At 33.0% G+C, this 25497-nt stretch overlaps 2 protein-coding genes and 1 long non-coding RNA gene across 3 annotated transcripts; 2 read left to right on the plus strand and 1 right to left on the minus strand.

Moving 5' to 3' along the window:
* Positions 1-4450: 4450 nt before the first annotated feature.
* Positions 4451-8177, plus strand: LOC128034633 (uncharacterized). Its single transcript, XR_008190755.1, has 2 exons — positions 4451-4576; positions 7732-8177. It is a non-coding gene; the product is annotated as an uncharacterized LOC128034633 (long non-coding RNA).
* Positions 8178-10041: 1864 nt separating this feature from the next.
* On the minus strand, positions 10042-10527 carry LOC105802447 (uncharacterized). The gene has a single exon (XM_052623707.1). It carries the CDS (start codon positions 10525-10527, stop codon positions 10042-10044), a length of 486 nt encoding a protein of 161 aa, XP_052479667.1.
* A 6259-nt stretch (positions 10528-16786) lies between these two features.
* LOC105802444 (imidazole glycerol phosphate synthase hisHF, chloroplastic) lies at positions 16787-25146 on the plus strand. The gene is made up of 19 exons (XM_012634087.2): positions 16787-17433; positions 17515-17603; positions 18180-18274; positions 19519-19622; positions 19929-20098; positions 20225-20339; positions 20762-20817; positions 20909-20947; positions 21121-21219; positions 21474-21536; positions 21648-21710; positions 21820-21902; positions 22064-22172; positions 22281-22334; positions 22750-22837; positions 23022-23059; positions 24187-24292; positions 24588-24754; positions 24849-25146. Exons 1-19 carry the CDS (start codon positions 17265-17267, stop codon positions 24906-24908), a joined length of 1767 nt encoding a protein of 588 aa, XP_012489541.1. The 5' UTR covers positions 16787-17264; the 3' UTR covers positions 24909-25146.
* The last annotated feature ends 351 nt before the right edge of the window (positions 25147-25497 follow it).

Below are 25497 nucleotides of genomic sequence, written 5' to 3' on the forward strand. Positions count from 1 at the left end.
CTACTATTTTGTTGTTATTGTTTAGATATTGTATAACTCTTGTTTTATTATTAATTTTGTTACTATTTTAGAAGTATTTGCTTGTTAAGTTGCACCTATCTTAGTGTTCGTTTGAGTACACATTTTAAAAAAAATTTATTTTCAAGTTGTTGAGAAATATTTATTTTAATGTTTTTAGTATTTTTTATATATTATATTTTAAAAAATAAAAAATTAATACAGGCATGCCAAGCTGAGCCCAAGTTTTAACATTTTTATTCGAGTTGGGCTTGGACAAAATTTAGCCCCATTTCTTGAGTCGAGCTAAACAAACATGCCTAAAATTTTGAGAAAATTCGGACCGACCTGACCCATAAACCTCTGCACTGGATGAGGTGTCTAACTTTCTTAACCCTTTTTCATCTCTCAGTTCTTCTTCTTCTTCTTTACAAGACCACTTGAAATAGTAAAGTTCTGAAGATTGAACTATGCCATTAAACCAATGTTGGATAATAGATTCTACAAAATAGTTGCTTCATGTTAACACGTTCCTTTCATTTAAATTATTCTAAACAATTTAGTTTTTAAAAAATTGTCAATTATTTGTTAAACATTATTTCACTTATTTAAAAGCATAATTATTTGGCATGATTTGAATGGGTCAAGCTAATGCATGATATTAACATATTTAGGGGTGTAGCTAAGAGAGCAAGCAATGGACTTAGCACCCCCCCTTTAGCTAAGGGGTAAAATAGCAATTTTAGTTCCTTTTAGTTGTGTGTAAAGCTCAAATGCACCAAGAGGGTGTGAATTGGTGATTAACAAATTTTGATAAAGATGAGCAAATAAAAATGATACTAGAATTTAAAGTGGTTCGACTCTAATTGCTTATGTCCATTATCTTGACTTTCCACTACTAAAGATTTCTCAAGTTCACTAATTTGAAAACCTTTTAAAGATAATGTTTAACTTTTACAAAATTATCTTTTCAATTAGACAAGATAGAGCCACTTTCACCAAAACCTAAGTAAACTCACACAGGTTGAAAAATGAAAACAAAAATGAATAAGCACCTCTGGAATGTTGATATACAATGATTAAACTCTCACAAATACAAAACAATACTTGAAACAATAAATAAGAATTGAACCCACAAGTGTTTTCAAGTGAAAATGAGAATAACAAGGTAAAGATTGGATTTTTGTAGTAAACCTTGTAAATTTGTTTCTTGTCTTCATATTGGTGTCCTTGAACTCTATTTACTCCTTCATTTATTTCTAACCATTTGGATTGGTTATAGGGAAGATAGAGTCATTGGAGTCATTAATTCTAGCATAATATGTAGTTGTAGGACAGCATGTTTTGATACATGACTTTTGGGTGCAAATACCTGGCTTTGAAAAATGAGACCATTAGCTCCTTATGTATCAGAACTTAAGGTCATGTTTCAATACCTCTTATGATGCAGTGTGGTGCGTTTTTACATTAATTGCAGGTAAATGCACCACCCATTCAAACCCAACCTTAGTTAAAGTTCAATACCTCTACAACTATGGTCTAATACATTTGTTGCCCTGAAAAGCTCACCAACTTCCTATGTTCTAGTGTCATGGACCGCGAATCAAATGTAACACCTCTTACCCGAAACTGTTGCCGGATTCGAGCACGAGGCGCCATCTAACTTAACTTACTAGTTCGGAGCATAAAAATTTACTTTTAGAATTAATTTTACTATTCACAACAAAACTGTCCACCTGCACGGCTGTCACTAATTTAATTATAACTCAAGTTACGAAGCTCAAAATTTAAATCCATAAATTTTCCCTGAAACTAGATTCATATATCTTCTTACCATAAAATTTTTAGAATTTTTGGTTTAGCTAATTAGTACAGTTTATTCATTGAAGACTCCCCTATTTCACTAACCGATGGTTCTGACCACCACTCACTAAAAATAAATTATCTCGCTGTACAGACTTCATATGGTATTTTTGCTTGTTTCTATAGAAAATAGACTCACTAAGGAATCTATACATATAAATTATAACTCATAATTCTTTCTGTACAATTTTTAATAATTTTCTAAAGTTAGAACAGGAGACTTCAAAAACCATTCTGACCCTGTCTCACTAAAATTCAAATATCTCAAAATATAAATTTTTTTCCTGCACCGTTTCTTTCATGTAAAAATAGACTTGACAAGATTTAATTCTATATATTATTCACTCTCTAATTCCATTTCTACTATTTTTGGTGATTTTTTAAATTCACGTCACTGCTGCTGTCCAAAAACTGCTTCTTTGCAAAATTTTTACTCTTTTATAGTTTCTTTGTTTTAATTATCATTTAAAGCATACATAACACCAAAACATATTCTTTACTAACCATTTCAATAGCTAATCTTTAGCCATATCATATGAACATACTCAAAATGAATAAGTCTCTATACATGCCATAACTTTAAACGTTTTGAAATCACATAATACTGAGAAGTTTGTTGATAGTGTGATACGAGGCTCCGACGATCCCCAATTCGAGTAAGCTCAAAACACTATAAAATAAAGGAAAGAAAGAAATGTGTAAGCTACTAATAGCTTAGTAAGTTACATGTAAAAAATAAGTACTCATTTAATAATTAACATTTTTAACATATAACTAATCAATACATTTCTTAGCAATTTCAATCACTTACACATGCACAATCTTACCAGTTCACTTGCACATACATTTACACACTTAACCTTCATCACATATGCTCATTCTTTCAAATGTAACTACATACATACTTCATTTCATGTTCACTTTAACTCATTATTAATCCCGTTGAACACTCGGAATATACACGGATACGTAGAGAATTTGCACATAAGTGCCACACTGATATGTAGCCGAAGCTACCACTAATATGTAGCCGTAGCTACCACTGAAATGTAGTCGTAGCTACCACTAAAATGTAGCTGAAGCTACCACTGATCAATAACACTGGAAATGCCCATGGGCCTGCTCACACAAGCTGTCAGGTGCCTGCAACACATGCTAGATCACCCAGCACCCGGGACTCACTGTAACACTGTAACACTGGTCTCTAGTGGCATGTCACTTGTATCCACTTCTATTCCTAAGTTCAACCGAGAATTTATACTTAACACTTTATTTTAAACACTTTATCACTTGAATAATTCATGAACAATTTTCCTTCCACGTTCAATATTAATTCACATATCAAGTATAATTCACAATTTATAAAAATATATTGCTATTATTTACACGTAACTTACCTCGGATGCAAAACGACTATTTTCGTAAATTAGTCGATAACCTTCTCTTTTCCCCGGTTACTTCTACTATTTCTTCTTTCTTGATCTATATAAACACAATTTAATATATTTTATCAATATTCCATTCAAATACAATTCATACACAATATTTTGGTAAACTTACATTTTTTCCCATAACTTTCAAAAATTACACTTTCGTCCCAAAGCTCGTAAAAATAAAATTCACTAAATTTCTTAAATTTCAAACCTCACTAAATCATATTTCATGCTCATAACAGCCCTCAATTTCACAAAATCACAACTTTATGCACACTTTACTATCTTTCACAATTTAGTCCTTTTTCAACATTTTTATCAAAATTCATCTAGTAAAACCCGTAATTAGCACTTCAAACATTCATTATCTATCATCACTCATCAAATTACAACTATATCATAAATGTGTCAATTTTAAAACTTTAATTCCATTTAAAATAAATGGTAGAAACATGAAATTCAAGCTTCAATAAGCATAAAAATACGAAAATAATTAAAAACAGGGCAAGAAATCACTTACAATTGAGCTTAGAAAAATCAAGAACCCTAGCTATTGGGACATGAAATTTTCAGCAGCAAACTTTTTAATTTTGAAGAAGATGAACACTTGTTTTCATCTTATTTTGTCTTTTATTCAATTTTGAAAATGCCCTTGACCCACTTACTTATATATTTTTCTAGAATTACCCTTATGTGTTCATAACACTAATTTATGGTCTATTTGCCACATAAACACTTCTAATTTTATGCAATAATTCAATTAAATCATTTAATCACTAATTAGACACACTTTGCATTTTCAATTTTGTAACAACCCGATTTTGACCCTAGTCAGAATAGTGGTTTCGGGACAACGAATCCAAGTTAGAAAAATATTTTAAAATTATTTTCTATGTTTATTATGTATAAATTTACTTGTGTGAAAATTTCGTGCTTTAATTTTGTCGTTTGAGTGTCCGATTAAATAAAAGGATTAAATTACGTAAAATGAAAATTTAGTGGTTATTTCAAAAAGGGGTTGAATAGTGGTTGTTCTTTAAATATGGGGGTTTTATGTTGCAATTTGACCATTGAAAAGATAGTGGACGGCACTATGTTTAAAATATATAGTTTTTATACTATTTATAAAAGTTATAATAATAATTTATGTATTATAATGTTATTATAATAAAAAGGAAAGGCATAAGAAAGTGGGGGGAGATGGATTATCTTTCTGCCGAATGAAAAGGGGAAGAAAAGAAGAAAACCAGCTGGGTATTCGGCCCTTCCTCAAGCAAATTAAGGTATGTTTTGATTTTGGTTTTTGATGATTTTTATGTTTTTGAGATCGTTGTTTCGAATACTACTCGACCCATGCTTCAATTTCTGATTTTGATGAATATTTTGAGTTATGCCATTGATGAATAATTGTGTTTTGTGATGTTTGATGATGAATTATTGAAGATATGTTTTGGGTTAGTATGTTTTGTATTGGAAATTTTGATGAATTTGAGTAATTAGAGCTAAATTACAAAAATATTTATTGTTCATAAGTGTATGTTAGAGTGAGAATTTGATGTTGCCATAGAAGGGAAAAGTGTTTAGTATGCTGTAAAATATAAGAATAAGGTGTGAAATTTAATTTTCGAGCCTAGGGACGGAATTGGAAATATGCAAAAGTTTAGGAGAAAAATTGTAATTTTCCAAAGGTTGAGTCAAGGACTGTTTTGAATAATGTGAGTGTTAAATAAGTTAAAAATGTTATTATAAACCAAGAAAGATGAGGAATTGAACTTGAAAGCATGATGGTAAGTTTATAAGCAAATAGATGTTATAATTTTTTTTTAAATGTGAATTATATGTGCTAAAATGAATATGTAAATAAATATATATTAGTTGAATGTGTACGCCTGGCAGCTATGTTTATGAGTTCGTTTCGACTGAGTTACGACATTCGAAAGCCCCGTATGAGCCTTAAGAATAGTTAGGATACATATGTCATGACATAGGATTTTGATATGTATTTTCGTGTAAGACCACGTCTGGGACGTTGGCATCGACTTGTGTATACGTGTAAGATCATGTCCGGGACATTGGCATCGTATTTGATTTGTGTAAGACCCTGTCTGAGACAGTGGCATCATATGTGATTACATGTAAGACCACGTTTGGGACGTTGGCATTGTACGAGCCTTCCGACTATCCGAGTATCCTTTTTAATTCCGAATGGTTCAACGGGTAAAGATAAGTTGTGTACGAATGTTTAAATCAGGCTAAGTGACCAGGTATGTGATAATTGAATTATCTATTTGAAAATAAGGTAAGTTGTATACTTGAATTGATGATATGAAGTTATGTGAAATATGAATTATGTGATTGCATATTTGAATATATATGTATTCGGCCTTTAATGTATATGTGTATTGAGGAAAGTGCTGATTCCACTGTGTAACGGTTAATATTCCGAAGTGTTCATTGGGAAAATTGGATAAGTGAAAATATGTGTGAATTGAATAAGTTTACGTGACGAATATTGGGTTCGATATTTAATTGACCCTTGAGTAAGATGAAAAGAAGTAATGAAATTATGAAAAAGTAAAATGTACAACAAAACAGTTTTAGATAGTAACAACAATGTAACTTTGAAAAATCACCAAAAATAGTGGAAATTGAATTAGAGAGTGAATAAGATATGAAATGAAAGCTTAAGAAGTATATTTTCATATGAAAGAAACAGAGAAAGCAAAAGAGTTATACATTTTGAGATATTTGAATTTTAGTGAGGCAAGGTTGGATTGATTTCGGATTCCCCTGTTCTGACTTTGGAAAATAATTAAAATTGTACAAAAATATTTATGAGTTATAATTTATATGCTTAGAATCCTTGATGAGTCTATTTTCAAAGGAAAGAAATGGAAACATCATTTGAATTCTGTACAATGAGATATTTAATTTTTAGTGAAGAGAGGTCAGAGTTGTTGAGCAGAGAAATAGGGGAAACTTTAAAGAATAAAATGTACTAATTGGCTGAGTAAAAAATTTTGAAATTTTTATGGTGGAAAGTTATATGAGTCTAGTTTCGGGAAAAATTTACGGAACTTAATTTGGAGCCCTGTAGCTCTAGATAAAAATAAATTAGCGTCTGTGACGCAGAAAGATAGCTTGCTGGAAATTAAGCAAACCTTAAAATTTATGTGTGATTAAATTTATATTGCTGTGAAATCATGTGAAGAAAATTTATAGATCTTAATTTGGAGCTCTGTAGCTCCGGATAAAAATAATTTAGTGACTCTGACTCAAATAGACAACTTTAAATTTTAATATAAGTGAATAGTGAAATAATGTATAATGCTATTTAAGCATGTTTTATACGTAACGGATGTGGATTGGAGAGGAGGAGGAGGACAATAAAATGTATGAAATGAATTATTTGAAGTTATATAAGCTAGTGTCGAATGTAATATTGTGATTTGATTATATTTCGAGAATGATTTAAATTAGATGTGAATTATGTGAAAGACTGATTTTGTAAGTTCAGGCTTTATGCCTAGCAGGCTTTATGCCGGTGAATTATGTCAGGCTTTATGCCTAGCAGGCTTTATGCCGGTGAATTATATCAGACTTTATGTCTAGCAGGCTTTGTGCCGGTGAAATGTATCGAGCTTGGTGCCTAGCAGGCTTTATGCCGGTGTTATATACAAGGCTCTATGCTCTATAAATCTTATGTAAGCAATACTAAAAGCAAATAAATGTGTTAAGAAAGCTAAATTATTCGGTACATGATTTGGCATGAAGTAAGACCATGAATAGTTTATGAATTAAAACATGTTGGCAAGCCCGATACATGAATAAATGTTGTGCTCATCCATACTTATAATGCTTATGTTATATATATATATATATTTGGCGTACATATTTGGTATACATGCTTAGGCTTTGGCCAAGTAGTGGCTAGACCATGCCACGTTAAATTTATAAGTTATAGCATTGTGAAAATTCAAGCAAATCGTGACACCGGGCAAACAATGTACTCAAATCCGTAATACGATCCTTAATTTAACAAGTATTTGAAAGTGCAATTGAAGTTAAATGTTAGATTATAAGTTGACATCTGATATTGAGCTCGATTGAGTAAATCCATTATTTGATAGTGTGGTTGGCAGAAAATGTTGCATTATATATATATTGTGAAGAGTTATAAAAGCATGTTAATAATTTTGAAAGTTTTAAATTTGAATGAAATTTTGTAACTCGGTTTAATAGGTTTACATGTGTAAGTGTTCTGGTAATGCCTCATACCCTGTTCCGGCGTTGGATACGGGTAAGGGGTGTTACAAATTTAGTCCTAAAAATTCAATTAGGCACTAAATCATTAAAATTTCCTATCCATATTTTGACACAATATTTTAATCAATTCGTAATTAATAAAAAATTATAAAATTAAACTATTTCATTTCAGATTTATGGTTACGAAACCACTGTTCCGATTAGGCCCTATTTCGAGCTATCACATCAAAGCCTTTGACGAGTGTGCACAAAACGCTTCATGGAAGTCAACCGATTAAATGGGGCTCATTTGACCCACTTAAATTGGCCTGATTCTTGGAACACATGAAGAAACCCATCTATTTGAAGCATTGGCGGCCTAATGAAACACTCCAGTAAAACTAAAGTTACCAGAGTAATTATTGTAAATCCTAAAGGGTAAATATGTATAAAGTTGAAATCTCTTAAGACCCTCTATTGTAGATGGGAGCTAATTTCAATTATTGATTTAATTCAATTTGTACCGTTGGATTTGAGGAAGCTCAACTATAAATAGAGGTCTTCCCTTCATTTATAATCATTCCATTCATAGTTTTGAATATATTTAATAGTAGTTACTCAAACACTTGATGTGTGCTATTTTTCTGTAGCTTCTTTCTGTTTCGAGTTTGCTTCCACTTTGCTTCGATGCCTTAGAAAATTTCCCTTGTGAATTTTTTTCTTTCATGAGTTATGCTGACTTAAGCGGATTTGAAGCGAAGAATCGCCTAAGACCACGCGGTCCGCCAGACTAAAGCTCTAACCCCATGACATTAGAACATAAAAAGGTTATGTTTCAATACTTATATTGGTATTTTCTTATAAGTTTTGATATCTATGAAGTTGGTAGTTTACTGACTTTATATGTTTCGATACTTAAGATCCATAATTTCATCATTTAAAGCATAATTTATGTTTTTTGACTTTATGCAAAAAAAAAAAACATAATTACAAGTATTTCTAACTGAAAATCTAGTAATTATCCTTTACGGATCATCAATTACGTGTCCATCTTTGACATGTGAGAGTTCCCTTGAGTGACTAACTTCCTTTTGCACTTAAGTTGGTTCATGAAGATCATGTTGTTTGGACTCTTGAACCAACCCATCTTGTGTTTGCTTCTCGCGATTAAGGAACTATTTTGTTATATCAAAATATTTAAAAATCAAAGCTAACATTATGAATTATTCAATTCAAGTCCTTTTAAGCTTTTTTTTTGCTTTTGACCCTCAAACTTATGAAACTTTATTTTGGCCCCCTAATAGTATATTCATGGCTTCACCTATGAACTTACCTCTGAGTTTCTAAACTTGCCTCAACTTGAAATATGTGTTTCAAAATTTACTCAAACTTATCCATATTTGTAAATAATTAATTTAAACTTGTTGTATGTCATCCATATTATATTTTTAAAATTGGTTTACAAAAGTTTATGCTATTATTTATTTAATACTTAATAATTTAACATTCTATTCTTTTAAATAATATAAATTTAAATATCAACTTCAAACTAATAAACTAGATTTATACATTATTTGTATCGATAAAAAAAGGAACTGTTGATAAAGTATTGGCATAATTGATAAAAGCGAAAGTTCAACTTTTGAGTACTCAAATTTGAGATCCATCATGCATCTATAAGTCTCATTAGATATAATATCAATTTTACTAGGCTACAATAAAATGAAATATTAATTAATTTTTTAACATTATAAATTGAGAATGAGAAATTACATCCACAATAGACTTAACCCTTATCCTTTATGACGACATGGATACATACAATTACATACCTTTTACGATTATAATCAATTCATTTGAATAATTATTATATCAAAATTTAAAATAAACAATATAATCAAACTATCCAATAATAGAATTAAATTAAAATAAATCGAAAATTATCTATATATAATAAAACTCCCACTTACAAGTTTTGAAACACTTGAAATGTCAACTTTCATTATATCATACCTCATTACCAATAAAAACATGTAAATATGATCAGTTATATGTTTATATTTATACGACTAATAAGGAAAAAATATTGGTTTTAACAAATGAGTATGACAACGCAAAACTTTTTTTAAACAAACAAACACAGAAATGCAAGTGAATTTTTTAAAATTCATAAAATGATAGGTTGTAATGCATTAAATTATTACATGATTCTTTCTATTTCATAACTCAGATTTTTTTTTCTTTTCCTTTTTCTTTTTCCGAATGTCTGAATTACTTCTAAACGTAAAAGTTACCAAACAATTAAACTTATATCAGTAAAAATAATACTCAACAAAAACCATTAAAATAATGTAATTTTTAATGTTAACCGCCTCTGAGCAAACCACCGACCGCTTTCTCGTGGACGTGAATGTTATGGTTTTTTTTTTTTTTGGCCTGGACACGTGAATGTTATGTTAGATAAAAGAATAGAAGCCATGGACTTTCAGCAAATCACGTGCAGTCAAACGAGTAACGGCTCTTCTTTGTCGAAATCCAAGGAGGGTTTGGTGGAGAGAGGTAACGTGGCGTACCTGTAAGAGAAGTTTCTCTTGAAATAATCATCGTCGTAGTTGCCGTTTCCTCCCGGCCCTTCGTCGAAATTAAGGGCGTAACTCAACGGATCGTAATGGAATTTCCCTCCTCCATTACCGGTTCTGTTATTTTTGAACCGTCGCACAAACGTCTTCCATTTCGGGCCGGCCACCAACTCCGACCATTCTCGGAATCTCCTCCACCCTCGCGTCCACCATGCCTCGTTGTCGCTTGATGGCATGGATGATTCGGAGTCGATGTCGTTGTTGTACACCGCTAAATGCTGCCACCAGATTGGCCCGACGGCAGAGTTACAAGGCATCCAAAAACAACAGCCTCCATTCGCGAACTTGGCAACTTGGATGTTGTCATCGGAGCAGACCGCTGCCTCCTCCGCCTTATTTTGAGGCGGCATTTTGTGGAGAAGCGAAGAAACGGTTAAGAAGTTTCTGTTAAGGGTACGAGAAGGGAGAGAAAAAAAAGATTTTCTCTCGCTTTCTCGAGAAAGCATGAAAATTAAGAATTTCCTATCATGGGAGAGATTCTCGGTGTTCCGTCATTTTCACTGAACAGGCCTTTTTATTAATTAATTTTTAACAGAAACGACGAAAATTTAGGAGGTTCCCGTTCTACAGCTTTACCAACTAACAAATATAACAGTGCATGATATACCAAATTAACTCGTGCGTTCTTTTAACTACAATCACACACGTGTCATATTTTTCTATTAAGGAGGGAGAGGGTAAGGCGATTCAATTATGGAAGAATATTTATGCTATTTCACTCCATAAATTTCGTAAATAATAATATATTATATTATTAAATAAATTTAGATTTAGTTAAATAATAATTAATTATATATAAATTTTAAAATTGAGATCTTAGATCCTAATCTCAAGAGATTAAATTCAAAAGTTATTAATATTTATTTATAATTGTTATGATTATTTAATCATGTTTAAATAAAATTATTAGTAATTATTTACAGGTTGTCTCTATTTTTGTTGTTTTTAATTGTGAGATATCGTGTTATCGTGAATGAAGCCAATAATCTTTTTGGTGTTGAAATTAATTTGTATATTTTAAGATAGTAAAATATAATTTTATCATTCTAATAGCCTATGTCTTTATAATTTATAAAGGATTAAATCAATTTTTTATCATTTTGGAGGCCAAAATGTAATTTTACCATTACTAATTTAAATTTTTATAAACTATAAAAAGTCCTAATTATAAAGTTTTCCATTTTAAGGGGAGGTCGACCCCTGCCTGCCTCCTGGATTCACCACTGCGTGTTATTATTCATGAATGATGCACGAAACTCATGTACCAATGGTGCATCAAATATTATTCCTTTAATTAATTCGTTTTGTATTTGTTGTAAGCAGATGCTTTGTCTCACAAGTTTGACGAGAGGTTGAACATTTTCATATAATGATTTTGTTTAGAACTCAAGTGTCTAAATACAAATTAAGCATAATTATTTGTAACCATTCGACTCCAACTTATGCCATATAGCATATAGAGCATGCATGGGTGATGATCCTACCACTTGAGTTAATTCAAGCACCTTACAATACTCTCCCACTCTGTGAATTTGGACATTTCCCACCGCATCATCCATAGTTCATTTCACATTATTTAATGACATTTTAGTAATTTTTTCCATTTCATCAACACGTAAATTTGGTAATTTTTTTACCCTGAACCCCGAACTCTAGACTTAGAACCTTGAACATTAAATTCAGAACCTCAAACTTGAACCTTAAATTTAAACCTTAAACCCTAAATCCCAAAATCAAACTCGAACCACAAACTTGAACCCAAACTCTAAATCATGAACACCAAACTCATATTTAGGGTTTAAGATTTGGAGTTTAAAGTTTAATGTTCAAGGTTTTGGTTTAGGTTCGAGGTTCATGATTCAAGGCTTAGGGTTCGGGGTAAAAATTCGACCAAAATTATGTATCAATGACATGAAAAAAATTTGTTGATATATCATTAAATAATCAAAAAGTGACCATGTATAATGTAGTGGAAAGGGTCCATAAAATAATTTATCCTTATTTAGATACTTAATCTTTTGGCAAAGTCTTTTTATGAAGTTATGTGGGCTATCAAGAGGACCACCCTGTGAATCTGCTTAGATTCTTGATAGGGTCATTCAATAAGCTTGCTTGAGTTTTTAATAGAATTAAAAGACAAACCTATCAAAAATGATATTGGACTTGTTGAGGGTTCAACCCCTCGATAAGAAACTTGATAACAACACAACTCTTTCACTACTATATCAATACCTTATATTATATTTTAAAAATAAAAATAATACATATTGAATTTTTAATATTGTTTATTAACTTAAAAAGGGTTACTATAATATCGTGTACCAAATTTTGATATTGATATTGAAATTAGTACTTGAAAATTGGCCCATAATTTTAAAATGTGGCATTTTAAGCAAATAAAAAATAGGCAGTTGTTGTCAATGGGGCAAAATACCAATAAAAGTCCTATTTTTTTTAAAAGTTACTGAAATGGGCTCATTAAAAAATTAATTACCGGAATGGTCCTATTTCCCCGAAAACGCGTCCACGTCAGCGTGTTATCAGGTGACGAAGTAGGAAAACGTGGACAAAGCGCTTCCTTGAGGAACTGTTTTGCCCGAGCGTGAACAGTAGCAACAGCTACTTTTTTTACCGTTGGTGACCCCCCCAACGGTCAAAAATATATATATAAACCCCCCTTTCATTTTTTCACACCTAAATCCTTTCTCTCAATTTCTCTCCAATATTCTCTCAAATTCCTCTCAAATTCCTCTCAAAATCCTTTCAATTTCCTCTCAAATTCCTCTTAAAAAAGCTTTAAATTTTTTTTAAAAAAAGCTTTAATTTTATTTTTTTATTTTTTTAAATCATAAAAATTTGATCGTGTTAGCAATGGCCGGAGAATTAATTCGTCTCGATAACAAGCACATATCCGTCGAACAAATGAAAATGGTAAGTGTTAAATTTAATTTTTAAATATTATTTAAGATTTTTTTGATTTATGTAATTTTAAATAATTTTTATTTTATTATAAATTTCTTATAATTTCTAAATAATTTTTATTTTATTATTTCTTATAAAAGTCTGTAGATCGGATATTGCAATGCTATATCAGTAATATGCATGGTCCTCCATCACCGTTGGTAGAGAATTACCTACGAGAAGCGGGTTTTTGGCACGTGACGACTGTAGGTCGGGAATGCAAGTTGGACCCGAAACTCATCAGTACGTTGATTGAGAGGTGGAGACCCGAGACACACACATTCCATATTCCATGTGGAGAATGCACTATCACTTTGCAAGACGTAAATTTTCAATTGGGATTGCCGGTGGACGGGTAAACGGTCACCGGGTCTGTTCAATCAGGTGATTGGGGAGCGGTATGCTACAAGCTTTTGGGCACTATTCCGGAGAATATTAACAGAGGTAGGCTCGAGATGGGCTGGTTACGAGACACATTCCCGGAGCCGGATGATGATTCTACCGAACTGGAACGTACGAGGTGCATCCACATCGGAGTCATCTTCTAACCCACCATCATCTGCAACGTACGAGGTCCCCTCACCGGTGGACGTCGTAGAGAGTACATCATCCCTTCTTCTAGGCGTTTCATAACGTCCCCAATTGGATGTAGATTGCCAACCACTAGAAGTTGATGCCGTTCCCCAATACGTATTTCCAGCATCAAACATCGACCCACTGAGGTGCATGCCCCATCCACTGACAGAGTGTTGTGCAGGGGATGTGTATTCCATACCGCTACTAAACATGGGCTGTTCCGTATTTTGTAACCCACTAACTGAGTGTTGAGCAGGGGTCATGTATACCTCTCGAACAACAGTTGCAAGTGCATCATTTGGCGATATAAATTGTACATATAACTCCATATAAGGTGCTCTACTAGTGAGACAAGTCTGCACCATTGCCTCCAAGCTACGAGCACCTTTTATGTCAAACGAGTTATATGTCACCGGATCAACAGAATAACAAACTCGATACGTAATAGACAAAACTTTCATTGGCGTCGTTCCGAATATTTTACGCTAATTCTTTTACGAAGTTCTGTCAAATCTATATTCTGGTTAAAAACCAGTCGCACTGTATCCTCCAATAAAAAAATAACACCGTTCTCGGTGTGACGAACCTCACCATCATAGTAAATAACAGCACTAATACGTTCACTCATTTTCAATTTCTATCCTTCTTAGGCTCTCTAAATTTTTTTTGCTGTAACTTATGCAATCTGAGAAAAAAATTTGCTTCATTTATAGCCTCAAGCCAAACAGGAGCTACTGTAACAAAAGCGCGTCCACGTGGGAGCTTCTTTCAGTACTTTTGCTGACAAAGCATCCTGCTTAAAGCGTTTTTGACACTATTTGCTTAGAAACGTCTACTCAAAATTATTTTTTCAGGAGCTATTGTAGCAAAAGCGCGACCACGTGGGAGCTTCTTTTAGTACTTTTACTGACAAAGCATCCTGCTTAAAGCGTTTTTGACACTATTTGCTCAGAAACGTCTTCTCGAAATTATTTTTTCAGGAGCTACTGTAGCAAAAAAGCGTCCATGTGGGAGCTTTTTTAAATTAACACTAAACCCTAATATAATTTTTTTTAAAAATTAATTAATTTACTCAAGTAACCCTAAACCCTAATTTAATTGATTTTTTCTTTAAAAACCATGAACATGAAACCTAACCCAATTTTGAAAATTTTATAATTAATTTAATTAATAAACCCTAAACCCTAATCCCTTATTTATTTAATTTTTTCTTTAAAACCCTAAACTTAAAAACCACAAAACCCTAACCAGCAGGAGACACGGGCAAAACTTGTCCTTGAGGGCGCGCTTTATGTCCACGTAGGCAGAGCGCTCCCTTGAGGCAGCGTTTTCCTGCCTCGTCAGCTGACAATGCACTGACGTGGACGTGTTTTCAGGGAATTGGACCATTCCTGTAATTAATTTTTTAATGGGCCCATTTCAGTAAATTTTTTAAAAAAAAGGACTTTTATTGGTATTTTACCCTTATTGATGTGTTATTTTAAAATATTTTAATTTCACATTTATTTTTCTAATTAGCGAAAAAATCATCCTATTTGAACAAAAATGATTGGAGTAAAGAATGGTGGAGAGTGGGGAATAGAGGTGCTCATGGGCCGGGCGGTCCGGCCTGGCCCGACGGCCCACCCAAAATATGGGAGGGTTCGAGTAAAAATATAGGCCCGAAATATGAGTTTGGGCAAAAAAAGAGGCTTGTATAGAAAACGACCCGGGCCTCGGGCACCACTTTTTTGGCCCGGGCTCGACCTGGCCCGACCCGAATATAATAAATATATTTTTATTTTTTAAATTTTAAAATATTTTTAAAATACTTTTTTTATTTTTAAAATAATTTTTTAGTGTTTATTAAAAAATGGGCCGGGCCGGGCCGGGCTCGGGCTTAGAAATTTGTTCCTAGACCGGGATTGACAAAATTTTAGGCCCATATTTCGGGCTGGGCCGGGGCCGGGCCTAGGACGCGAGCCAAAAAATTTTTCTAAACCCGGCCTGGCCCGGCCCATGAGCACCTCTAGTGGGGAAGGGGCAGGGAATACAATCTAGGTTTCTTGAGAAATGAAATTTAGCGTGGGCGAAAGATGCAAACAATTCATAACATTGGGGTGGAAATGATTTGGTTACTACAGGAAAAAAAGACCATCAAAAAGGAGAAAATGGTGAAAGGATCGAGGGAGTGAGAAAAAGATTCATTAAATGAGGTATTAGTTGAATCAATAGTTTATATGGGCGTAAAGTTTTAGATTTCGAACATTGACCAAAATTTTATGACAAAATTTTCATCAATGTTTCAAATAAATTGTCACAAATGTTTATAGCTTAATTGAATACACAATGTATTGATAAGATATAGTGATAGATTCTCATAATAGGAATACAAAAAATCGTAAAAATAGAGTGATTCAGTATCGTAAAATATGTGAAAAATTGTTAGATTTGAGAAATTAAAAGATTTCTTATTTTATTATCAAAGCATTTATAGATAGAGAGGGGTAAGATGTAGGCCCCAAGCCCTCCAACTATTGAGTATAAACATTGTGATAATGTGATAAGTGTTAGTCTAAAATGTTGTTAAAATTGACTTGAATGAATAAGATAAGTGAGTTATTGGATGTAACAGATTGATATGTGTCATCAAAAGTTTTTTAATATATTTTTTACAAATTGTGTGGGTCTCAAAATATATAATGCTCAGATGAAGACTCCAAGGGTTGAGCCTTTCGAGTGAAGTAGCAAGAAGGCTACGGCACCGTAGCTTGGGTAAGGACGAGAGGATAGACCTCTATGACAATAGATCGCTTTGATAATAAAAGGAAATCTAAATACTAAAATTATAAAATATGAATGTATAATAATTGTCCAAATACATGAAAAAATTATAAAATATTGATTCAATTAGTATCACTAAAATTTATTGAAAAAATGGTTAAATCTCTCATTAAAAATATATATCAATATTACACAAGTACTTGATAAGCGTTCACTAAAAATGTTATATATTCAACTCATAACCTATAGCATTATTGAGATTGAACTTTTAGCCAGTATGACCTATACACTATAGTCTATAGCACCTGAGTTAAATCCCATTCTTTTCGCAGCCACAGCATCGTTGTTCTCTCGGTAGGCAATAACGAGTTAATTTTTTTTTTTAACTCTAATCGAATAATCTACCAACTCAACTGTTTCCAAAATGACTGGATCTTGTTTTTAGCCACTTAAACTTTCACAGCTTTCCGATAAAACGACAAACCCAAGTTTAACCCTAAAATTAACTCCTCCTTTGCTCCTTTTTTCCGCTCGTGGACCTCAAAGAACTCCCTCACCGTCAATCGCCGTCCTCCCAAAAGGAAAACATAAAAAAATCTCGGCCACCGCTGCCGCTGCCGCCATTGGAGTCTTCTTTGACGGCCGCTTCCTCGAAATTTCTCCTGCAAACATCTTCACTTACCTGAAGATGGTGTTGTAGACACGGTCAATTTGTATTTCAATTCAACACCTCCAAGGCCTTAAACAATTCATAAACAGTTGCTTTGCTGAAGTGCACTTTTCTGCAATGGAGGGGGTGGCATGTGCTTCCTTTACGAGCTCCGCGTCAAAATCATTGTCATTTTCTCTTTCGCAATCTTCTATCATAACACTCCGCCAAAACTATCACAACAATACTCTAAAATCAAAATCTCCTAGAAAACTTGTAATCCGCGCTTCATCTGGTTCCAGTTCTGGTACTTCCTTTCATGAATTTGGCGATAGTTCTAGTTCTAGTTCTCCAAGTGCTATTTAAAAAAAAATTGGTTTTCTTTTAGGTTCGGTTGTGACGTTGCTTGATTATGGAGCTGGAAATGTTAGGAGTGTAAGGAATGCGATTCGATATCTTGGCTACGAGATAGAGGATGTAAGTCATTTTAGCTTACTTTTCTTTTTCTGTAATTGATTACTATTTTTATTTATTGAAAAGTTCAAGACTTTATTCAGATTGATTAAATGTTTACATTCAATTTTGTTAGAGTAGCGTCTATATTTAGAATAAGAATCTAATATAAAAATTTTATTAGATAGAGAGTAGAAACAGAGGTGCTGAACTATAAAAAAGATTGTTTCATTTTGATTGTTCTTGTGATCTTCATGTCCGATACACACTTTTCCTAAAGTACTCATGTATTACAATCACATATAGACATGGGTATAGGGTATGATTCCTCCAATATATTCAAAGACTTGGAAAAGAACTTAGTATACTCATATTGGATACATACACGAATGAAATTTGCTAAGCATTACTAACTATTTCCTACAAAAATGAAATTTCATAGGGAGTTTTTGTTATAATTTTCTTTTTTCCTCTGTATGAAGTATGTGGTGGCATGATTTTAAGAATGTTATGATTTGTATCAATTTAGTTTCAATTGCATTTCAAAGAAGTATGCATAATAAGTAATAGGTGTGTTATTTCTTTTGAATTCAAATGTAGGTGCGAACTCCAAAAGACATTTTGAACGCAGACCGCCTTATCTTTCCTGGTGTCGGGGCATTTGCTTCTGCCATGGATGTATTGACCAAGACCGGGTATTAGTTTTTATTACTTTTGTTTATGAAAATAATTATTGAGAGCAGTTCCTTTTTGGTCATTTTAACTTACTATTCGAACTATTTGTCCATGCATGGATTTTGGACGTGGAAGAACTAATATTAGAAAATTTCTTGCATTAGCATACTTCTTGGTCCGTGAACGTGCTATGTAAAGAACTTTAGGCTGATTTCTAAGAAACCTATGTATGAGGCTTCAGGGTTTTGTCTCTTCTTCTTTTTTACTTCATCTATTTGAAGGATTCAGTTAAGAAAATTGTCAAAAACCAGAATCATATGGCTATCTTAGATCATAGGTCTAAGCTTAGAAATGGTTGATAATTTCAGTTGTCATGATACTGATATTCGCATTTCTTTTACTCCAGTTGTCTTGTGCATATAAATTTTGAGTTGAAATCAAGGTGGAAAGAAGCTGAGGTCAAAATAATAAATTTTACTAATTAGAAATATGATCATAATCTTTGCAAATTCTTGAATAAGAAAATTCTTTTTCTCCTTGTTTTCTAGAAGCTTGTTTCAAAGGTCTTTATGACTTTTTTCTTGAATAAAGTGATTTGATCTTATTAGTCGGGCAAAATGAGAAAGCAATTTATTGTGGGAGCTCTAGAGAATTTGGTCTTCCTTTTAGAGACTGCATTCTTTAGAACTTGCTTCTGTTTTCTTGTGGGAGCTCTGCAGAATTTTTATCAGTATCTTCTTCTTTTCCAATTCTGTTGGATTTGTTGTGGGAGTTATAAAGGCCTTATTCTGATCATCATCCTTGAATTTGTGTACTTTTCAGTGATTTCGATTCTTTAATTATTTTTCTTAGTTGCGTGTGTCAAATGGCTTTGGGGACACTCCTTTTGTAGTGATAAGTGAGAGAGTTCTCTAGTAACTTGTTCTTTTTTTACTTTTCTTCCCTTACAAATTATTGTAACTAGAGATATATAACTATTCAGAGATCAAATCTGATTGGATGATCCTTGAGCTTTTGAAAGTTGATTGGCAAACCATGTGTCTTTATATTATTTTGCCAGTGGCTTGTAAAACTGCAATTAATCTATTTAGTATCACTAATAAAATTCAAAGAAAAATTCGAACATATACCACTTTGTAGTTGACTGAAAATTTTATTCGTACAAACTTTTTAATGATAACTAATTATCTCTTTTATTTAAATCAATTTTAATAACTTAGTGAAAATTGTCAGCTTAGAAGTTTCCATTTGTCATTTTCTGCAGGATGGCTGAAGCACTATGTACCCATATAGAAAACGATCGCCCATTTCTAGGCATTTGTCTTGGACTTCAACTGCTTTTTGACTCTAGTGAAGAGAATGGACCAGGTCAATTTTCAAACAACTCCATTTTTTTTGTAAAATTTTGAAAGACCTATGTATATATGATTTTAATGATTAGGACTTGATAAAGTTTCTGCACTGGTAGAAAATATGTCATGACTACTTTCCTGGATGTATGTTATGTTAGATTATGTAGTACATGAAGAAGAAGGATCGGCAGGAAAAAAAAGGAAAAACAATTAGTCTTCCTTTTGCAAATGAAAAAATTTCGGATATTTTCTTTGTAGTATGTTTTCATTTATTTTCTAGTTTTTAACTTTTCAGCTTGATTCCATGGTGCATTTGTTTCAGTGAATGGTCTCGGCTTGATCCCTGGTGTGGTTGGGCGGTTTAACTCTTTGAATGGTTTTAGAGTGCCCCATATTGGCTGGAATGCCTTGCAAATTGCAAAAGACTCTGAAATTTTGGACGACATTGGAGATCGCCATGTCTACTTTGTTCACTCTTATCGTGCCATGCCAGTATTCTCTTTTTTGTCTGCCTCGTCATTATTTTGTAACACTTGCTCATTAATGTGCCTATTGCAAAAGCTACTAATAATCATACCTCGTGATCTTTGGTAACCTATTTTCTCATTTTCTTTGTAGTCCAATGATAATAAAGAATGGGTTTCATCTACATGCAATTACGGTGATGATTTTATAGCATCTATTAGAAGGGGAAATGTGCATGCAGTTCAGTTCCATCCAGAGAAGAGTGGAGGCAAGATATTTGTGCTCTTAGTAGTTATTTTTTCATTGCATGTTTCAAATTTCATATTGTGCAAGTTTCTTCTTGTTGGCCTGGGAATGGCTTGTTCACATGCATATCTCTATTTAACAATGTTTCCCTTTAAGATTGGCATCTCCTAGGTTTCTGTGTTTGTGTGAAATAATAATAATATAATCCTATTTATGATATCAACATGAGTACATGACGATCATCAAAAGCAGAATTTTTAAGGTGTTTGTCCTGACTTAGGAAGTTGGTTCATATTTTTTCCAACGTAATTATTTGGTCCATCTGATTGTTGAACAAGTTTCTCCTCCTCCTCCTCCTCCTCCTTGTTGTTGTCATGAACAAATGTCAGACAATAAGAGCTTACCTGTTCATTGACAATTGGTTCATTGATAAAATTGTTTCAGATGTTGGTCTTTCTGTATTGAGAAGGTTCCTAAATCCAAAATCACAAGGGTCAAAGGTAGTCTTTGTGTCATTGGTTTAATTCATCTAGCAATTTTTATCAACCTTTACTCATCCATTTAACAATCTGAATGATTTGCTTGACTCAGAAGCCTACTCAGGGGAAAGCTTCAAAACTTGCTAAGAGGGTAATAGCTTCTGAATCTCGAACTATTTTGCATGTTTTTCTTGATTTTATTTTCTATGCACCTGCTTCACTTTTGGATAGATTTTAATTACATAGCTCTAGATAGAACTATTGACATTTTCTGTTTGATTTTGTGGTTCATATGGCTCTTACCTGAGATATTGTTTCATTCAGGTGATCGCTTGTCTTGATGTTAGAACAAATGATAAAGGGGATCTTGTTGTAACCAAAGGAGACCAATATGATGTAAGAGAGCAGACAAAAGAGAATGAGGTGAGTGAGAGATCATACATTGCTCTAATTCCATGATCTCGTTGATCTTAGTTTTGGATTGGTGGAGGCCTAAATTAAATTTTTAATTTTGCCTACCAATGCATCATGATACCATAAATGACAAAAATGGATGTGCCCTTAGATATGAGAGCATATTAGAGTTAAATTATGTTTGTTTGATAGTTTTCTTCTTGATCTCCTATAGATTAATACTTGGATTTGGATGCTGTTTTAACTCATCAAAAACTTTATAGGTGAGAAACCTTGGTAAGCCAGTAGAGCTTGCTGGACAGTATTACCAAGATGGGGCCGATGAGGTATTTATAGCTTTGATTTTCTGTTTATATTGCAATATCAGTAGTCATTTAGCCTCTCTGGAGTTTCTTTTATACTTTGAATTATTGATTCTTCTGTATTTCAAAATTCAGGTCAGCTTTTTGAACATTACTGGATTCCGTGATTTCCCATTAGGCGATTTACCAATGTTGCAGGTTTTTCACTTTTAATTATAAACATATTTTGACATAGCATTTTTCATTTATTCTTTAGTGTTTATATATTTAAAATACGGATATTTATATCGATTTCCATGCTTTGCAGGTATTAAGGCACACATCAGAAAATGTTTTTGTCCCACTAACAGTTGGAGGTGGTATACGGGATTTTACTGATGCAAATGGAAGGTCTGCCTCTATTTTCTACAGTAATCTAGTTTTCATGTATCTTACAATTAAGACTTAATCTCTGTTCAAATGATTTATGAAGCATTTCCTGATAATGGTTTCAGTGATCTTTGTGTAATTAACTGGCCCAATTTTGTATATAAATGTATATTGATTTTCAGGTACTATTCTAGTTTGGAAGTTGCTTCAGAGTATTTTAGGTCCGGGGCTGATAAAATATCCATTGGAAGTGATGCAGTTTATGCAGCAGAAGAATATATAAAAACCAAAGTATGCAATACAACCTCATTAAAACTTTACAACTTATAACATGTGAAGTTAAGATGGTTATACAAGCATAGGTGTAACTACTAATAGTTCTGCAAATGCTTGTTTCAGGTAAAGACAGGAAAGAGCAGCTTAGAACAAATTTCTAAAGTTTATGGAAATCAGGTGATTGCTGGTCTTGTTTTTGATGTGTTGGCACTGACACAAATATGCATCCATGTATATTTTGTTAATCTTCCATGGTCTCATTCTGAAGTTTTTCCTGCTTGTTACTTGTCATTTGCCATAAAATGACAAAAAAAAAATTAGAGGAAAAATAAATGTTAAAGAACAAATGAAAACTTACAAGTTGTAGATGGTTTTATGAGAGTTCTAAACCATATTACCCGACTCGGGTGTGTCAAATACATACTCGTGTCCAAATAGAGGATCTTTCGAAGGTTATACATACCCTATACCCATGTTGCTAATTTTTGCTATTACTTGTAAGCCAAATTTTGATTTATCATTTTGGCCACTTGATTACATATGCACTATCCAGAGTGAATTTTTTTGAGTTAATTGAATATTTATTTGACAGGCAGTGGTTGTAAGCATTGATCCTCGTAGGGTGTATGTTCAAGGTCCTAATGATGTGCAGTTCAAGACTATACGGGTCCCAAAACCAGGTAATAAGGATTTTACTGTTTATGGTTTTACCATTGTCTGAGAGTTTGCATTTTTTCCATTGAAAATCTTGCTGTGTGTGAACAGAAGATAAAAAAATTTCTAGAGACATTTCCGGAGAATGTTTACCCTTTTTTTAGATTTCACAAGAATCGTTGATTAGAATATGTCTTTTCTTGTGTTTAGGTCCAAATGGAGAAGAATATGCTTGGTATCAGTGTACGGTAAGTTTCCTTGCTCCCTACCTTTTTGCATGATCTTTGATAAAGCATTTATCTAGACGAACTTTTTAAACTAGATGTATGCATTAACCAATCATAAAAATTAAATCTTATTCAAAGCAAGCAAATACCTCTTGTAAAACCAAAAAAAGCTCATCAAACACTAATAACCAATCAAAAAGCGTACTTAAAACCTAGGATTCAAATGCATCTTATACCCATTCACGTCATCACAATTATGTTTTTGCCGATCAGTGGGCGACCATTGGCTTAAGTAGCCCTTAAAAGAGGATAAGAAAAAGGAAGACAGAAAACACATGAAGATGTGGCATCAGATCAGATCTTGACCATGAGCATGGAGAAACTATGTTAATCAGGCTCAGGGATAAATGTCTGATAAGATGTGTCCAACACAAGTAATCTCTCTTTGTTCTATGTTCCACCGAACATCTGGAAGATCACACCCCATACCCATATTTGAATATGTGTTAGACACTTTCAGGAAAATGAGAAGTCTTAACACAGTGAAGAATGAAGAGAGTCGAGGGAAAGAAAGAAAAAGAAAAAATGTAGGCCTATGTGTTAAGCTTGTGATGATCATATAAAATCCTGAATATTCAGTGAAATCTGAATGTGCAAGAATAACAAAAGAAATGCCGAGATAGGAAAAGGCAATTAGCTTGAAGGTGCAAACTAAATAATGCAATGCTATAACGAACAATAGCATCTAAGGTACGCACAAACTGACACTATTCTATGGTTCAAGTGCAAGTTCAAGCACACCAACAAAGAAATATCTTGCAAAGCTCAACATGCAAACCTTACATGTCATTTTGTACTGCACCTGAAATGTTGTCTTTAATGGTATCCAAATACTAAAAACCAAGAAATTGAGAATTTATCCTTTGAATCACAATAGCCACTGCCTGCCTCAACCATACACCCAGATAAAATATTATCATTTTGCATTTTAACTGTAGCAACATGAATCACGTTACATTCCTGGAGATTGTTTAGTTGCTTAATATGTTTATAAACAATACATAATGATTAAATAATCATTAGTTTGTTGCATATATTTCAAAAGTCTTTTAATTTACGTGTAGTTTAAATGGCTTTATGTTCCTAAGGTTAATGGTGGGCGAGAAGGGCGATCAATTGGAGCTTACGAGCTTGCGAAAGTTGTTGAAGAACTGGGAGCTGGAGAAATACTATTGAACTGCATTGATTGCGACGGTATAAACAACTTCCTCGTCACTCATAATTCGCCTTAATAAGTAATTGTTGACAACACAACATTAACATTTCAGATAATCACTCTCTGTTTTAAAAATTATGTCAAGAGTCTTTTATTTACATTTACAACCAGTGGTTAAGTGCTATTGACAATATGCTATTGAGTATGCCAGCTTTTCTCTGATTAAATGGTAGGAGATGTATTATTATATACTTGTGATATTCTGTTTAACCTGGTAGAGATTTGGTTTATTCTTCTTATGTTTGTTTTAATGCCTACTTGCTGACTTTACAGGTCAAGGAAAAGGGTTTGATATTGATTTAATAAAGCTGATATCTGATGCTGTCAGCATCCCTGTAATTGCAAGTAGCGGTGCTGGTGCTGTTGAACACTTCTCAGAGGTATTCATGAAAACAAATGCATCAGCTGCTCTTGCTGCTGGCATTTTCCATCGGAAGGAGGTAATTATTTAATTTTTTTTACAGTTTCAGGGTTTTCCAGTTTGATGAATGAGATTAAATTTTGATTACATTCCTTCGGTTCATTGGGTTTTAGGTGCCCATTCAGTCTGTAAAAGCACACTTGTTGAAGGAAGGCATTGAAGTAAGGATATGACCATATTTGTTATTGTGTCGATTAGGACCTCGAAATTTTGTTCCTAAATTCAGGAGTAGGGAAAGATGTGCAAACTTCAAATCTTACCTGTTTGAATGTTTTATTGCATCTTGCTGTTCTGGGATTGATTTCAATTTTTCTTTTTGGTGGCAAATGTATTTATCATGAGTTAGAATGTTTGTGAGTGAACCATTCCATGGATTGGCAATTGTGAATGTTAATGTTAAACTCTTAACTTTTTTGGTGTGTTTGGTAGAGTTGAAAAATAGGAGGATATATAAAAAGGGTTGAACCGTGGAAAGAAAATTATATCTGATATCCAATAATATTTGTATTAACAAAGATAATCCAAATAATAGATGTGGATATCTAACACTACTACTGTTCGGATCAAATTTAAAACAGATTCAAATATAATATTCAAGAGTGTTATTATTCATTGTCATCATTAAGTACTTTTGTCCTCTAATATGTATATAAATATGTGTGTATATATTATCAATTTTATTGCCTGCCGCTGGTGTCAACACAAGGCACTTGATTATCACATGATTAGCTGAACCAGAGGACCGTGGAGGCTGGATTACTG

Source organism: Gossypium raimondii, chromosome 11 (genome assembly GCF_025698545.1).
Source record: "Gossypium raimondii isolate GPD5lz chromosome 11, ASM2569854v1, whole genome shotgun sequence".
Lineage (NCBI taxonomy): Eukaryota > Viridiplantae > Streptophyta > Magnoliopsida > Malvales > Malvaceae > Gossypium > Gossypium raimondii.

Excerpts from the sequence above, each read along its gene's own strand:
- LOC105802444 (XM_012634087.2), top strand. The coding sequence starts at position 17,265 with ATGGAGGGGGTGGCATGTGCTTCCTTTACGAGCTCCGCGTCAAAATCA. Across the intron at positions 19,623-19,928 it reads TAGTGAAGAGAATGGACCAG|TGAATGGTCTCGGCTTGATC; the intron begins GTCAATTTTCAA and ends CATTTGTTTCAG. Across the intron at positions 24,755-24,848 it reads GCATTTTCCATCGGAAGGAG|GTGCCCATTCAGTCTGTAAA; the intron begins GTAATTATTTAA and ends ATTGGGTTTTAG.
- LOC105802447 (XM_052623707.1), bottom strand. The coding sequence starts at position 10,527 with ATGCCGCCTCAAAATAAGGCGGAGGAGGCAGCGGTCTGCTCCGATGAC.